Below are 15,063 nucleotides of genomic sequence, written 5' to 3'. Positions count from 1 at the left end.
AGGCCTGGCTTTCTATCCACTGAGCCACCTTGCTACCCCCTGGAAGCCAGATTGTAGGTGTTTGAGGAATAAGTGGTGAAGGAAAGGAGGCCAGGAGTATATATTTTTGAGAAGTTTGTTGATGGAAAGGGAAAGCTAAGAGCGTAGCTTGAGGCTAAATCACAGATTTAGAGGTGGAAGGGCCAGAGGCCACTTAGCCCAACCATCTCAATTTACAGATGAGGAAATGGAGGCTCAGGAGTCACAAAGGGAATAACTAGTGGCATGTGATCCCAGACCCTCTGACTCTCCATTCAAGCTCTTTTCACTGCTCCTTGGGGTTGAAGAGTATTAGGGTTATTTTTAAGGCACAGAGAGCAAAGCTTGAAGCCGAGGGAATAGAGCCAGGAGAAGATTTTGAAGATAAAAATGAATAATTAAGATGGAACATTTTTGCCAACAGGGTCCCCAGCTGACTTCACTGCAGAATCCTAGGGAGATGACAAGCCCCAGAAATTCTTGTGTACAAACAGGAGAGTTAAAAAGACAGTTTTGTGAGAATTTCATATGAAGGTCCACCTCTCACCCAAGAAATGCTCTCATCTTGCTACCTCTTGTCCCCAGCCACTGGCAAACATATGAGAGAGGTCAGATGGACAACTACTCACTGTGCCCTATTTCTGCTTTTATTTGGGGATCTTATCTCCGTGGGCTTCAGTTTCCTCATCTGTAAAACTCTAACAAGTCCTCGAAGGTTCCTTTCTTTCCAATTGTCTCATCACCCACAGTCACTGTTTCCACCAAAACTCTCAGGGAAACTCAGATGATAATGCAATATTGCAAACATTTATTAGATGCATGCAGTGTGGCGAGCCCACATTGGCTGATGGGGGAGATAGAAAGATCATACATAGTTCCTCCCTTCAAGGAGCTTCCATTCTGGCAGAAAAATTCTGGAATTGGGAGGGGTCACTGCCTAGCTGGTAAGGTCTGAAACTTTGCCCTCTCAAAGGGAGAACAGAGGAAGAGATGGAGGGAAGTCAGGGAGGCCCAAAGTTAGCCTTACTTCATAGGAGGCAGCGCAGTATCAGTCAGTCAGTCAATGTGCCTGCTATGAGCCAGGCACTGTGCTAAGAGCTGGGGATGCAAAAAGAAGCAAAGGTCAGTCCCTGCCATGGAGGAGCTCATAGTCTAATGAGGGAGAAAACAGGCGGACAACCATGCTCAAACAAGACAGAGATGGGGCAAAGTGGAAATAAATGCCAGATATAAGGCACTAAGGTTAAGGAGGATTGGGTATAGCTTGAGCTGAACCTCTGAAGAAGCCACGGAAGTGAGGAGGAGGCAGAGATGGGAAGAGAGAATGTTCTAGGCAAAGGAGACGGCTAGCAAAATTGCTTGTATGAGAGCTCCCAGGAGGTTGGTATCATTTGAGGCGAATAGGGTGTACAAAGACTGGAAACGTAGTAAGAAAGTTGTAAAAGGATGTACAAACCAAATAGGAGGTTTTATGTTTGATCCTCAAGGAGGAGGCCATCAGTTTATTGAATCAGGCCATGATGTGATTAAGACATGCACTTTATTTATTTTATTTAATTTTTTAACCCACATCTTAGAATCAATACTGTATATTGGTTCTAAGACAGAAGAGTGGTAAGGACTAAGCAATGGAGATGAAGTGACTTACCCAGGGTCACACAGCTAGGAAGTGTCTGAGGCCATATTTGAACTCAGGACTTCTCATCTTCTGGCCTTGCTCTCAATCCACTGACCCACCTCGCTGTCCCAGACATGTATTTTAGGAAGACCACTTTGACGGCTGAGTGGAGGATGGATTGCAATGGGGAGGAACATCTAGCAAGGAGACCAACTAGCAGTCTATTGCAGTAGTGCTGGCACAAGGTGATGAGGGCTTGCATCAGAGAAGGGAATGCAGAGGAGAGATGAGAAAAAGGTAAAATTGACAGGCCCTGGGGGTGGTGAGAGAGAACAGGTGACACCTGGCTTGGGAGGATGATGGTGACAAGAAGTTGGGAAGAAGGGAAGATGTGGGGAGAAAGAGAATGAGTTCAATTTTGGCCATCTTGACTTATGGCATCTATGGGACATCCAGCAGAAGATGTCTGATAAGCAGTTGGAGATGTGCACAGAGAAGAGAATCAAAGCCATGCTTGTTGATGAGATCATGAGGTGAAGTAATATAGAAGAGAAGAGAGCCCAGGATGGGGCTTTGGGAGATGACCTCTGCTTTGGGGTGTGATCTAGAGGAAAATCCACCAAAAGAGACAGAGAAGTGGTTGGAGAAGGAGGATAACCAGGAGAGAGCAGGGCCAGAAAGACTTTAAGAGAATACCAAGAAGAGACTGATGAACAGTGTCAAAGGCTGCAGAGAGGTCAAGGATGAGGATTGAGAAAGAACTATTGGATTTGTCAAATAAGAGATCGTTAGTAGTATCAGAGGGCAGCTAGGTGGCACAGGCCACTGGGCCTGGAGTCAGGAACACTCCTCTTACTGAGTTCAAATCTGGCCTCAGACACTTATTAGTTGTATGACTGACCCCTGGCAAGTCATTTAACCCTGCTTGCCCTCAATTTCCTCATCTGGAAAAGTAGCTAGAGAAGGAAATGACCAACCAGTCTAGTATCTCTGCCAAGAAAACCTCAAATGGGGTTTAAAAAAAATCGGATACAACTAAAAAATACAACTGAACAATGAGCAGTTTTGGTTGAATGATGGAGTTGGACATCTATACTAGTTTGCTCAGTTATGTTTGACTCTGGATTTCCTTCTCCAGCTGCTTTCACAGATGAAGAACTGAGTCCTTTCTTTTCATTTGACTTCAGTTTCCTTTTCTGTCAAAATAGAAGATTGGACTACTGCAGAGCTTTTAAACTTTTTGTTTTTGAATCATGGAACTCCTTTGGCAGTTTGGTGAAAGTTATGGGCCTATTCTCAGAACGTTTTAAAATAGACAAGATTACCAAGGTCTCCTGGTATGTATATTGAATTATATTGATTATACTGAAATACAAATATCAACACATTAAAAAAAACAAGTTCATGGACCCCGGACTATAAGGTACTGCACGTTCCTTAGTTTACTGGCCTACCTATCTGCTTGACTTTCTGAATCAGCACATATAATAATGAAATTAATAGCTAGCATTTATGTAGGCTTTAAGGATTGCCAAGTGCTTTAAAAATATCTCACTTTATCTTCACAACAACCCTAGGATGTAGGTCCCTATTTTACTGATGAGGTAACTGAAGCAGACAGAGGTTAAATGACTGGCACAGGGTTGGGCTCCCTACCACAAGCGTTCCCACTGCAATCTGTCTTCCAGTCACCTGTCAAAGTAATTTTTTTTGAAATGCCAAAGAATTTATTCTTAGTTTTGAGAGGGAAGAGCTGCAGGGACATTGTCTACGGATCGTCCATGATCTTTGTTCAAAGCCTTTGGGTCTTAGTTGGGATTTGGCAGCTTCTTCCTAGGGTACATGTACTGGCCAGTCTTAAAAGATGGCAATTCCAGGTGCTTTAAGTTAGGGACATGATCTGCTGGACATTTTATGATAGTCCCTTTGTCATTTATCAATCCACAAAAAGTGACAGAGCTTTGGATACGCTTCTGCCTTGCCATTTGATAGAAGTTCTAACTAAAGTATAAGTCCAATTCTATCACTCCTTTATTCAATAAACCCAAATGGACCCCTATTACTTCTAGGGATCAAACATAAACTCCCGTTTGGCTTATAAATCCTTTAAAAACTGGTCCCTTTCCAGTCCTCTCATAACTTTTCCTCCACATATTGGATGATTGCTATTCTTCACGTATGTCTGTACCTGGAGATTTTCATTGGTTGTCCCCCCATACCTGGAGCACTCTTCTTCATCTTTGCCTCCCTCCCAGCTTCTTCAAGTTGGAGCCCAAAGTCCCAGCTTCTGTAAGAAGGCTTTCCTAATCTCCCTTCCTTGTAGTGTTTGCCCTCTAGATTATCTCCAATTTATCCCATAGCTATATCTCATTTGGACATGTTTTGTGGTTTGCAGATCATCTTCTCCATTAAGCCATGAGCTGCTCTCTGATAGCAGGGACAGTTTTTGGTCTATTTTTGTATCTCTAGAGCTTAGCATACTGCCTTGACCATAGTAGCCAATGCTGATTTTATTTTTAACCTTTACTTCTGTCTTAGAATCAATGCCGGCAGAAGAAAGGTAAGCCATGAGGGTTAAGTGACTTATTGCTCAGTCATACAGCTAGGAATTGTCTGAGGTCACATTTGAACCCAAGACTTCCCATCTCGAGGCCTGACTTTCAAGCCATCAAGCCATTCAATCAACCCCAGAGCCAGTGTTTACTGACTGACTGATTCAGTTTATTTGTCTCAAATGCTGTTGAAATTTAGGCATCTGTAAGTGGCTTTACAGACAGAATTCCAGAGGAAGATCAGGAAATCTATAAGGGAAGAAAACTAGACTCAATATGGCTAGCAAGCTTTTGCTTGTTTTGGAAGAGAAAATGTGTGGCCTGAAAGTTTGATGCCTTAATTTGAGTGTAGTGATGCTGCCCTCTGCTGTTAGCATAGCAGATAACCTACATGCCAACAGATGAAAAGTAATGCTCTTGAAAACAAGCTCACTTAACTAAACAAGCCACTTGGAATAGTTGAAAATGTTTTAATGTAAAAATGAGGTCATTGGTCATCTGAAAACTGGCTCTTACAACTTGCCCAATTATTTTAAAAAACATGATTATGGATTTAAAATAGATGTAGAAATTAAAGCTTCAAGTACAAAAAGTCAGAAAACTCCCAGTTTAAAAATGAAATTAAAATAGGAATCAGTTTTCAAAAATGAGATTTATTTATTCATTTGTGTTTAAACTATTTTAAACTCAAAGTATTTTTTAAAAAGTGAACATCAAATTTTACAAAATCTGGTATCATAGGCCTGGGCAGCTTCGATGAGTTAAGGGGAAGTGATGCAGGTCCGTCTCCATGTGAACCACAGATGGTTACTACCCATAGGCCTCTACGCACTGCCTAGAACCAGGAGATGGAGGCACAGTTGAGGAACTAGCTTGAGAGAAGGCCATTTTCCTGTGTATTTGATGTGCCTGCTACAATCAGGAGAAGGAACTATTTACCCCTGAAAAAAGAATGCAGAGGGATGTGGGAGAAAGCAAGCAGGAATCCCTCCCATTTAAAGCAGAACTATGGACGAGCATGTGATATGGAGTGACATCGTCAGGATTAGGAAAGCTACCATCAAAGTGTGCTAATAAATACTCCATATCACTGTTAACCTGGAAGCCACAACTCCCTGTTTTAAAAAGTGAGGGGGTGAGTGATTGATAAAAGACTCTTCCAGGTGAGTCAGGCATCTGACATGTTGCAAATACTAAGGGTTTCCCCATACAAATTCAATTTAGGCACTGTAAGAAATGATGAGCAGGTTAATTAAAAAAAAGACTCATTAATGAAGTGAAATGAGTACCGAAGAACCAAGAGAACCTTATTTAGAGCTATAGAATTAATACTGGAAGAATAACTTGTTAGTGTTCATCACCAGAGAAGGAACTGATAAATAGAAACACAAAAGACATAATTTATAGACACTTTTGTATCTATACATTTTTATTTTGTTTATTTATATCATATATATTACATATATAGATATATCATCATATATTAATAAATTAAATCAAAATGATATACTATTTATATACTAAATTTTATTATATTATCATTATTTTTTAAAATTTTATTTGTTTTTATGTCAAGTGATAACTCCTATAGTTCAGGGATGTGAGGGAGAAGGTGAGACACCTGGGAATTTTAATGTGACCAACAAACAAATTAATTTAAAAAAGGAAAATTCAATTTTATTTAATTCAGCAAATATTTATTAAACATCTATTATATGCTAGGCCTGGGGATACCAAAAATGAAACAGACTTAGTACGTTTAATGTCGGGTACTTTTTAATGTGTTGGTTCTTTGCCAAGTGCCTCTCTCTTCCTTTTGCCTCCTAATGCTCTTTGTTATTAGGTTATGGATGGAGGGAGTAGGTAGGGATAGCTAGGTAGAACAGTGGTTGGAACACTGGGTCTGGAGTCAGGAAGACCTGAGTTCAAATCCATCCTCAGACACTTAGTAGCTATGTGACCCAGGGCAAGTCACTTCTCTGATGGCCTCAGTTTCCTCATCTGTAAAGTGAGCTGGAGAAGGAAACAGCAAACCACTCTAGTATCTTTGCCAAGAAAACCCCAAATGGGGTCAGAAAGAGTCAGACATGAGTGCAAACAACTGAACAGCAACAATAACAAATGGGAAGTGTGTGAAATATATCAGGAAATAGAAATGATGTGAAGATAAAAGACATCAATCCAATTTTTTAAAAATGTAAATTTATTATATTAAAATACCCAGGCAGCTCCCTCCTTCCCTTTCCCCCACCAGAGGAAGCATCGTTTGACAAAAAAGATAGCTGAATATATAAGACTATGCCTTGCTTATTTCTATTTATCAATTCTTTCTCTGGAGATGGACACATACACACAAGTCATTCTTCAAACAATATTTCTGTTGCTGTCTAGAATGTTCTCTTGGGCATATGACTGTCTGTGCCGGAAGAACTAATTAGCAGGCTAGGCTACTTTTTAAAAAATGGAAAGACCTTCATGAAATTATTTTACTTTTCAAAAATTTAGTAATCCCTGCCCTCAAATAGTTTCCATTTTGCTATACAAACTGCACACTAGCTAGCTTAGCTTCTGGAGTTGTGTGTGTGGGGAGTGTGGGGGGACCAACGTGCTTTCCTGGCCTCTAGATTTGTAACAGGCAACCCAAGCTCACATACCATAAGCCAGTGAGCTCTTGTTTCCCTGGGGCTCCTCCTTTCCCCTCAGTGTGCATAAATCACTGCAGAGGACTAGCAGAAAGGATTCTCTGGAGGGAAGTATGACTTCTCTGGCCTCTGGGGACCCTGTTTGTGTGGGTGGGAAGGAAACAGTGGAGAGAAAGACAGTTGCAACAGTTCCAGCTTCAGCCCACTTTGGGGAACTCCAGTGGAAGAGCTCTTGGCATTCACAGGAGCCGAGTGAGGCAGGAAAGGAAATGATGTAGATAGAGCCAAGGTCTGCCGGACATTTGTATTTGTCCTAAGCGGCCTGGGAAACTGGCCACCCTCGTCTGTATTCCAGGGCCACCTTTGCTCCATCAGTTTTGTCTGTTGTCCCCAGGGTTACTCCTGGGCATTCTGGCAGTTGCCATGGCCACCATCTGGGGCTTGGCTTGCTGCCCTCTCATGTTCATGGAAGTCCAAACAAAAGGTTGCAGTCCTAATGGAGACATACACAGAGGGCCACAGACTTTTTAATTCTTTGTTTGACTCCATGGGAATTGAAACCAAATTTAAATTTATTGTAGTCAATGAATAAAAGTCAATTTCTTTCCTTCCTATCAGAAAAAAAAACATAAGTATTGTAACAAATGTGCATGATGAAGTGGAAACAAAGGCCTAAAATGTGGCCTTTGGGGCAGGGAGTTCATCTATCAGTCTCCTGGATCGCGCTGATCAGAGTTCCTAAGTCTAAGGAGATGAAATAGGAAATTAAATCTTGGATTCTCTCTTCCCAGAAACTCTACGCATGGATTCAGACTGTGGTGGTGACGTGGCCCAATCAGGAGGCAGGAGAATTGTCTGTGTCCGAGGATGTCCTCCCATTCAGCTCAGACTCGGGAATGGGCTGTGAGAATGACTCTGAAGCGGTCACCAGTCTGTCAGAGCCTCTCACCCCAGATACATGCAGTCACGCTTTCTCCATTGGGCAGGAGCTCGAGCCTGAAGAGGGATTATGCTCCCTGGCTGACTTGGACAGTCAGCAACAGCTAGGAGACCCCACTGGCTCTTCAGACATCCTCAAAGAGCATGGACTCTGGCTGGCGACATGCATCTCCACCCTGGAGAGGGAGGTCTCTGAGGAAGAGCTGGCAGAAGTAGATGGGGCTGTGGATGCCCTTGCAAGGTGGGAGATGTTCACAGGACAGCTTCCGGCCCCCAGAAAGGACGTGCCTTTCAGCAGAGACAGCGTAGGGCTACGAAAAGTCTTGGGGGACAAATTCTCCTCCTTAAGACGGAAGTTCAGTACGAGAAAAATGTCTAAAGCTGAAACCTCCCCATGTCGTTGGAAGTGGGAAGACAATTAGTTTAGCAACACCAGGCCTACTTTTCTCCATTTCTTTTTGTTCAGGGTAGAAAAAAACCTGTTTGTCTTCTCCATCTGTCTTTCCTTTTTCCCTCTTGAGCATCATCATATTTACACACAAAAATGAGTTGTAAAGTGACCAAGGGACTCCATGGATAGATCAATGGGATCCCATCCCTCATCTACCCCCAGTCTATATCAGATTATAGAAGATGATTTCGTTTCTACAATTTCCTTTACAGAATCACAGATCAATATTAGAAGGAACTCAGAGACCATCTAATCTGACTTCTCATAGTAAGAATCCTTCATCCCTCTCCAAATAGCCTTTGCTGGAAAAAACTCAAAGTGAGGGGAAGTCTATTACTTTCCGAGGCAACATTCAACTTTGGGATAGTGCTCATCTCTCCTCCCACCTGCCCCAGACCTCAGATATTCTTAGAGCTTTCGATACTGAGCTGAGGTCCAATAAGGTACCATATAAAGCGCCTTGTAGACCATAAAGTGCTATAAAAATGCCATTATTATTATTAGTAGTAGCAGTAGTACCATTATTGTAAGTGGATGCCATAGGAGATATTGGAATTCTTGAGTTCCAAACATCTTTAAATGTTTGTGGCTTCCTAAACAAAGGTATCTGGGCTGGTGCGGGAATGACAAATCTTCTATCTTTCAGTGCCTAAGGTGCTGACCTATAGTGGGTCAACATCCATGTTAACTTTTAGGAGAAACCAAACCTGTGCTCCCCCCTGGGGGGGGGGGGCTTGGAATCTCTTGGAGGGTGGGATATGGGTCTTTCTCCCCCATTGCCAGCAGAGGGATCTGTGCCTACAGCAATTGGAGGAAGGAAGTGGTTCGGTCAATCTCTCATTCCAGGCAGGGATTTGAGTGTCCATCGGGTCTCTTTAGTTATTTATATCTAGCAGCTCAAGAGGCTGATAGAACTTCAGGCAGAGGAGTAACAGAGAGAATACACTGACTCATCCAGTAGCAAACTCACTTGGCATTCCAAGGCTGATAATAGGTGTCTCCACTCCCATAAAAGGGGAAACTTCAGATTTTTTCCATATCTGTAATAACCTCCCTCTTGTAAAGCCAGTCTTCAGATCAGGTCTTCAGTGGCAAGTACATCAATAAAAGTAAAGGATAATGTAAATCCATGTGGTTCTCAGGCTGGGTAAACTTCCACCAAAAAATCCTTTTTGTAAAAAAAAAAATGGCCATCTCGTGTGAATGTGTCCAATGTAAGCCTTGCTGTTTCTTTGAACAGACTTTGTCGTGGGAGGGATGATGTCAAGCACAAAGATTTGAAAATGCTGCAAGACTTTGACTCTTTCCCTCCTCTCTCCCTGAGGCAGATGCCTGTACTAACTTGCAGAACAGGAGTGGGTGAAAGAGACAGCAGAGAGGTCTGGGCCCTAATAATACAGGAGACTAGAAGGGGAAGGACTGAGTCTTCTGATCTAGGCCTTTCAAGGTGGAAGAGCCAGAATGATGAAGCCAAATCTTATTTTGGAGGGGAAAGGGCTCACAGAATAAAGAGAGGATGAAATGAGGTCATTTGTGCCGGTGAGTCCTGTCTTCAGCAAAATGCCAGGACCTGAATGCTGACTAAATTTAGGGAAGCAATATTATCACTCAAAAACAACCCTCTCACTTTCAAATCCATAGTTCCCCTTTGTTTAAAAGTTTTTGGAAGTCTTACAATGAGAGCTCTTCAGATAAAAATGGAGAGAAGATAAAGAACAATGTGTACAAACCAAGGAGAGCTACTGTGTAAAGAAGACGATATTATATAGATTAGTGGTTTTGGAACAGAGGAATCCAAGAATAGTTTCTTGCCTGGGTAGCCTTTGGATGCTTCCTATTTTTAAAAAATTTCCTTCTGATCTCTTCTATAATGGGTTCATAGATTGCTTTACCTAGAATAAATAGATTACAATAATAAAAGGCTTGGTACAGCACTCAGAGTTGGGGCCAAAAATGTCATGTATGATCATTACCAGCAACTTTACCCTATCAGTCAAACAGTTGACTTCCAGATAAGAAATAATTGACTCAATCAACTGGTACCTAATGGGTACCTTTGCCTATATCCTCTCACGCATGGTGATCTTGAGAACAAACGAAGAGCATCTAGAGTTGGGAAGAAGCAATAATCAATATACATTAAAAAATTTACTTTGTCAATAAATTGATACTAACAGTTGCAAGGCAGAGGAGAGGTGAGGGCTTAACTGCGGTCAAGTGGCTTGCCCAGGGTCATACATCTAGGAAGTGTCCACTTGGCTGCCCCTCAATATCACATTTAAAAAGGGATCACTTCACAGCAGTCTTTGTTGCTTACAAAGAAAAGATGGTGGAGACCCTTGGAGAGAAGAGCTTTTAAAATGAAACATTCTAGGAGCTAAGACTCAAGATCAATCTTCACTAACTAACTTCATTAACTAGCATTAATTCCTGCCTATACAGACAGCTAAGATCTTGAATACCAAAATAAAACCAGTCAACATGGTGAAAACTGTAAATTTGTTAATGAATAAAATCTCTTCCAAGTTTTTTAGGCCTAGGATGGGAGGCAAGCTAGATCTTACTACTTGTGTGACGTTGGGCAAGTCCCTAACCTCTTTGGGCCTGTTTCCTCATCTGCAAAGGAAGAATTTGAATTATAGGGACCTCTCAGGTCCTTTCAAACTCTAAATCTATGGTTCACATCCACAAAATGGAGCTAAACTTGACATTACTTGCAGATGTTGGTTTCCAAAAACTGTATGAAATTGAATAATTTCTGTCCTTAAAAAACACCATTCACTCTAATTTTCTCATACTATTGGCTAGCTAAAATCCCCAAGACTTTCAAAGAATAGGTATCTCTGGATGAATGATCTTCCTACCCTGGCCACTTCCATGGCATATTCAGTTTAATTGGACTGGTAATTGTCTTAATTGGTACCTTTGTCAGAGTTCACATGGTACAAAGGAGAGAGTACTGGCTACAGAGGATGCTATCATATTGCTAAAAGTCCACTGAATCTGTTCACGGGGGCACTTTTGATCTGCTACTGAGAGGGTAGAAGCACCCTCCAGACTGGGAAAATGGAAAAAAGCCAATATTGGAAAGGAAAGGTAGCCTTCAGAATTAAAATGTGCTTGAGATGGGAGGGGCAAACAAAACATGAGCTTCATGATAAGTGACAATTTTCACTAACACAGGGCAACAGCACAGCACAATGAAAAGAGTTCTTGGGGGTTGCAAGGTGATTCAGTGGATGGAGCACCAGAAGTGGAGACAAGGAGGTCCTGGATTCAAACTGGCTTTAGACACTTCCTAGCTGTGTGACCTTGGGCAAGTCACTTGACCCCCATTGCCTTGCCCATGTCGCTTTTCTGCCTTGGAACTGATTTCAAAGACATAGAGTGAAGGTTTAAAAAAAAATTCTGGATTTAGAGAAACCAGCATCTTTCTCCCATTTCAGTCACCTTCTACTTGTATGACCATCAACAATTGCCTTCAGTTCTCCAGACCCTTGGTTCCTCACTGATAAAACGAAGGAGTTGTACTAGATTACCCTTGTCCTTTGTTTTAAATCTATGATTCTATGAAAGACACACTGTAACTCTTCACTAAATGGGTCAAGCTCTGGCAGGAGAGGAAACAGGACAGCAAAGAAGCCATTGAATTAGTAAGTTCAAGCACATTAAGGAAACCTGTAGCCACCTGGTTTTAAGGCAATACCTTTCTCTCAGCCCTGTCTTATTTGGTTTATAAGATTACTCAGAAAGCCTTTTGGCAGAAATGAACAGACTGGGTGGGTGGCCAGGGTTTGGGGACAAAGATGCCAACTAAAATAAAACCCTGAGGAACTAGAGCTTATTTGGTTTGTTTATTTAAAGAGGGAGAGGTTCCCCCCAAAAGAATATTTATATCCTCATGAAGGCCAGAGTATGGCTGTCCCACAAACTTGTTCCTGAGAAGGCTTACACGTGGCTGTGATGAAACAAAAACCTGTCTTAGCCTGCTGTGTTAAAGCTACAGCAAGAGGCAAAGAAATGGATTTGGCTGCCTGGTCTAAAAAGGGACGGTAAAGCCTCATGTATTCCATTTTCCCAAAATGCCTTTCAATTATGTTGCCTGTTTAGTCAAAATGGGATTAGATTCAATGATGGTCTCATTCTAAGTGGGGGGTACCTTCAAAGATAGAAGATTCTATTGCTTCAGCAAATGTCAAGGTCAAGTCAACCTCTTTTTTTTTTTTAATAATATTGCATAGTTAAAATTTTTTTCAATTATTTTCTCTGCTTCCACCTGTATACCATCACCACCAGCCATCCCTTTTCTCCCCCTTGGGAAATGAAAAAAGAAAACTTGTAATACAGTCAAGCAAAACCAATGCCTGCAAGGGCCATGTCCAAAAAATGCCTTGATCTGCAATCTGAGTACATCACCTGTGTCAGAAGGATGGGGTAAACATGCTTCAGTGGTCCTCTGGAGTCACAGTTGGTCATTATATTGATAATGGTCCATAAATCTTTCAACTTGTCTCTACAATGTTTTTATTGTACAAATCGTCCTCCTAATTCTGCTCATTACATACTATTGGAGTTAATAGAAGTCTTCCCAGGTTTTTCTGAAAGTCTCTTTATTTCTTATAGCATTCTTCCATTATGTTCATAGATCATAATTTATTCATTTTCCTAAGTTTCTAGTTGTTTTTATTATTTATTTATTTATTTTTTATTTTTTTAAAAAGCACTGCTATATACATTTTTGAATATATGGGTTCTTTTCCTTTCTCTGTTCTCTTTTGGGATAAAGGTCTAGTAATAACATGTGAGTTATATAGTATTAACCCTGAGTAAGTAGGATCTATCTATTTACTTACCTATAAAATTCATCTTTGTGTTCAAGTCTTAGGATAAAGAGACAAATGAAAAGGAAAGAAACATATTAGGGACTTAAAAAAAAAAAAGAACTTTTGTCCTAAGGTCAGTCTCTCCATAGATAGAACAATGAGAACTGACATTCAGAATGATGATCTTTTGGCAAGGCAAAATCCTGAAGCACCGATCAGATTACATTCCCAAATGTTCTGCTTTATTATCCCCAGTTAACCAGAAAATCAGAACACCTCCCTACCTCGTTAACACTATTTAAAAAGATTTTCTCCCAATTACACATAAAAACAATTTTTAAAATTCCTTATTAAGATTTCGAGTTTCAAATTCTCTCCTCCCACCCCTCCTCAACCTTCCTTGAGAAGACAAGCCAATTTGATAGATTATACATCCCACTCCATTTCTTAAGTATTTTAATTCTATAAGGCCTTCCTTACCATACTGGAATTTCATGCTACAGGCAGTATGATAATTAAATGCTTATAATAAGAAACAATCTCTCTATTGAGACAAAACCTGCAATATTTGCAAGGGAGGTCATTTTGAACTGAAGTCTTCCAGAATAACTTCTATCCCCGTCCTTGTCTCTGCTTGGAAGTTGATCCTGCATTTGTTCAATGTATAGCTTCAAATGCAATCTTATACAGATCTAGATCAGGCCAATTTCATCACATTGTAATGTAATGTTTTATTTAAGTATTTTTAGAAAAGGGGATGGGGTTGGTTCTATAGCGAAAGGCTGAGGTGGATGGCTCTTATGTTCCATTGATGTCCAATCTAACTTTGAGATCTGGAGGAAGGTCTCAAGAGTGATGAAAGGTGGAGGGCTTTTGGGAAATCATGGATAAGTTACACAGAAAGAGAAGGTGGAGATAAGGCTGTGACCTATACTATTGGAAGAAATACCTCCAACAAGGGAATCACAGGTCTGGGCTCTGAGGTAGCATTTCAAGTTTCAGAGGCAAATACTAGGTATTTTTATGCTCAATATTCTGGCCTTGTGGAGTGGGGAAGATGACAAACAGATTATCTTCCTTTAGTTAAGAGAAAGGAGCCCACAAAAGGAGTTACAAGAATTAGAATGGGCCAATTATTTGGGCAAGAACAGGCAAATGGACAAGAAAGAACTGAAGTGTAGCGATGATCCATACACATACACAGACAACCGGCAGATTAAGACACAAGATGTCTCAAACTTTATGTATCCTTTCATAGAGCCATTGAGAGTGCAAGGGAAAAATGGATTCCATTTGCATCTAGCTGAAATATAGTGAAGGAAAGGTTCTTTTTACTTAAAATGATGCCTCAAACCCTTCTACTCCCTTGACAGTTGAAATCCTATTTGTCCTTGAAGGCCTAATCATGGGCTGCACTCCTTTTTTAACAGTATTGTAGTTGATTGGGTTTGAAAAAAAAAGATCTTGTATCAATGAATGAATGAAACGTACATGTGTTTTAGCTGCTTGTTTATATTTTATCTAAACTCATGTATCATAACTATTTATGGAATACTTTGAAATTTAAATTCTTTGCAAGCATGATCTCATCTGTGTCTATGTGCATAATGGACAATACTAAAAGCTGAAAAATGACCATGGTCCCTGGGTTTATGCCCGACAAGAGGATTTGGTAAATAGCAGCAGCAGGATATTTCTACTCAGCAGAAATGACAGGGAAGGTCAAGAGATCTGAAGCCAGAGTGGAATGAAAGGAGAAAACAAATAGAGAGTAGACAAAGGGAAAAAAAAATTGAGATCCAGGTCAAAGTTGCTCCTGTCCAGTTCCCAGTAGCCCCACCTTATATTACTTTGTTTGAAGACAGTAATGAACATGTTTATACTGATCTGGTAACATCATGGAAGACAGTACTTTAAAAGACAGAAAACATACAGACACTCCAAAGTCTAGGAGGCAGTCACTTGTGGAAAGGCACTCAGGCAAACCTTTGCCCAGCAAAGATTGTAGATAAGAACCCTC

General features: G+C 40.9%; 1 protein-coding gene across 2 annotated transcripts in view; it reads left to right on the top strand.

Annotated features, from left to right (window-relative positions):
* AMZ1 (archaelysin family metallopeptidase 1) overlaps positions 1 to 10,160 on the top strand; it is a 41,278-nt gene extending 31,118 nt beyond the window's left edge. For both annotated transcript variants that reach the window (XM_007498407.2, XM_016423929.2), the window contains exon 8: positions 7,622 to 10,160. In XM_007498407.2, the coding sequence (XP_007498469.1) occupies positions 7,622 to 8,191 (570 nt within the window). In that variant the 3' untranslated portion in view covers positions 8,192 to 10,160. The remainder of the gene's footprint in view (positions 1 to 7,621) is intronic.
* Positions 10,161 to 15,063: the final 4,903 nt, after the last annotated feature.

The sequence above is a fragment of the Monodelphis domestica genome, chromosome 7 (genome assembly GCF_027887165.1).
Source record: "Monodelphis domestica isolate mMonDom1 chromosome 7, mMonDom1.pri, whole genome shotgun sequence".
In the NCBI taxonomy this organism is placed as follows: Eukaryota; Metazoa; Chordata; class Mammalia; order Didelphimorphia; family Didelphidae; genus Monodelphis; species Monodelphis domestica.
The sequence above is the reverse complement of the archived record's forward strand: the minus strand, read 5'-3'. Positions and strand labels throughout refer to the sequence as shown.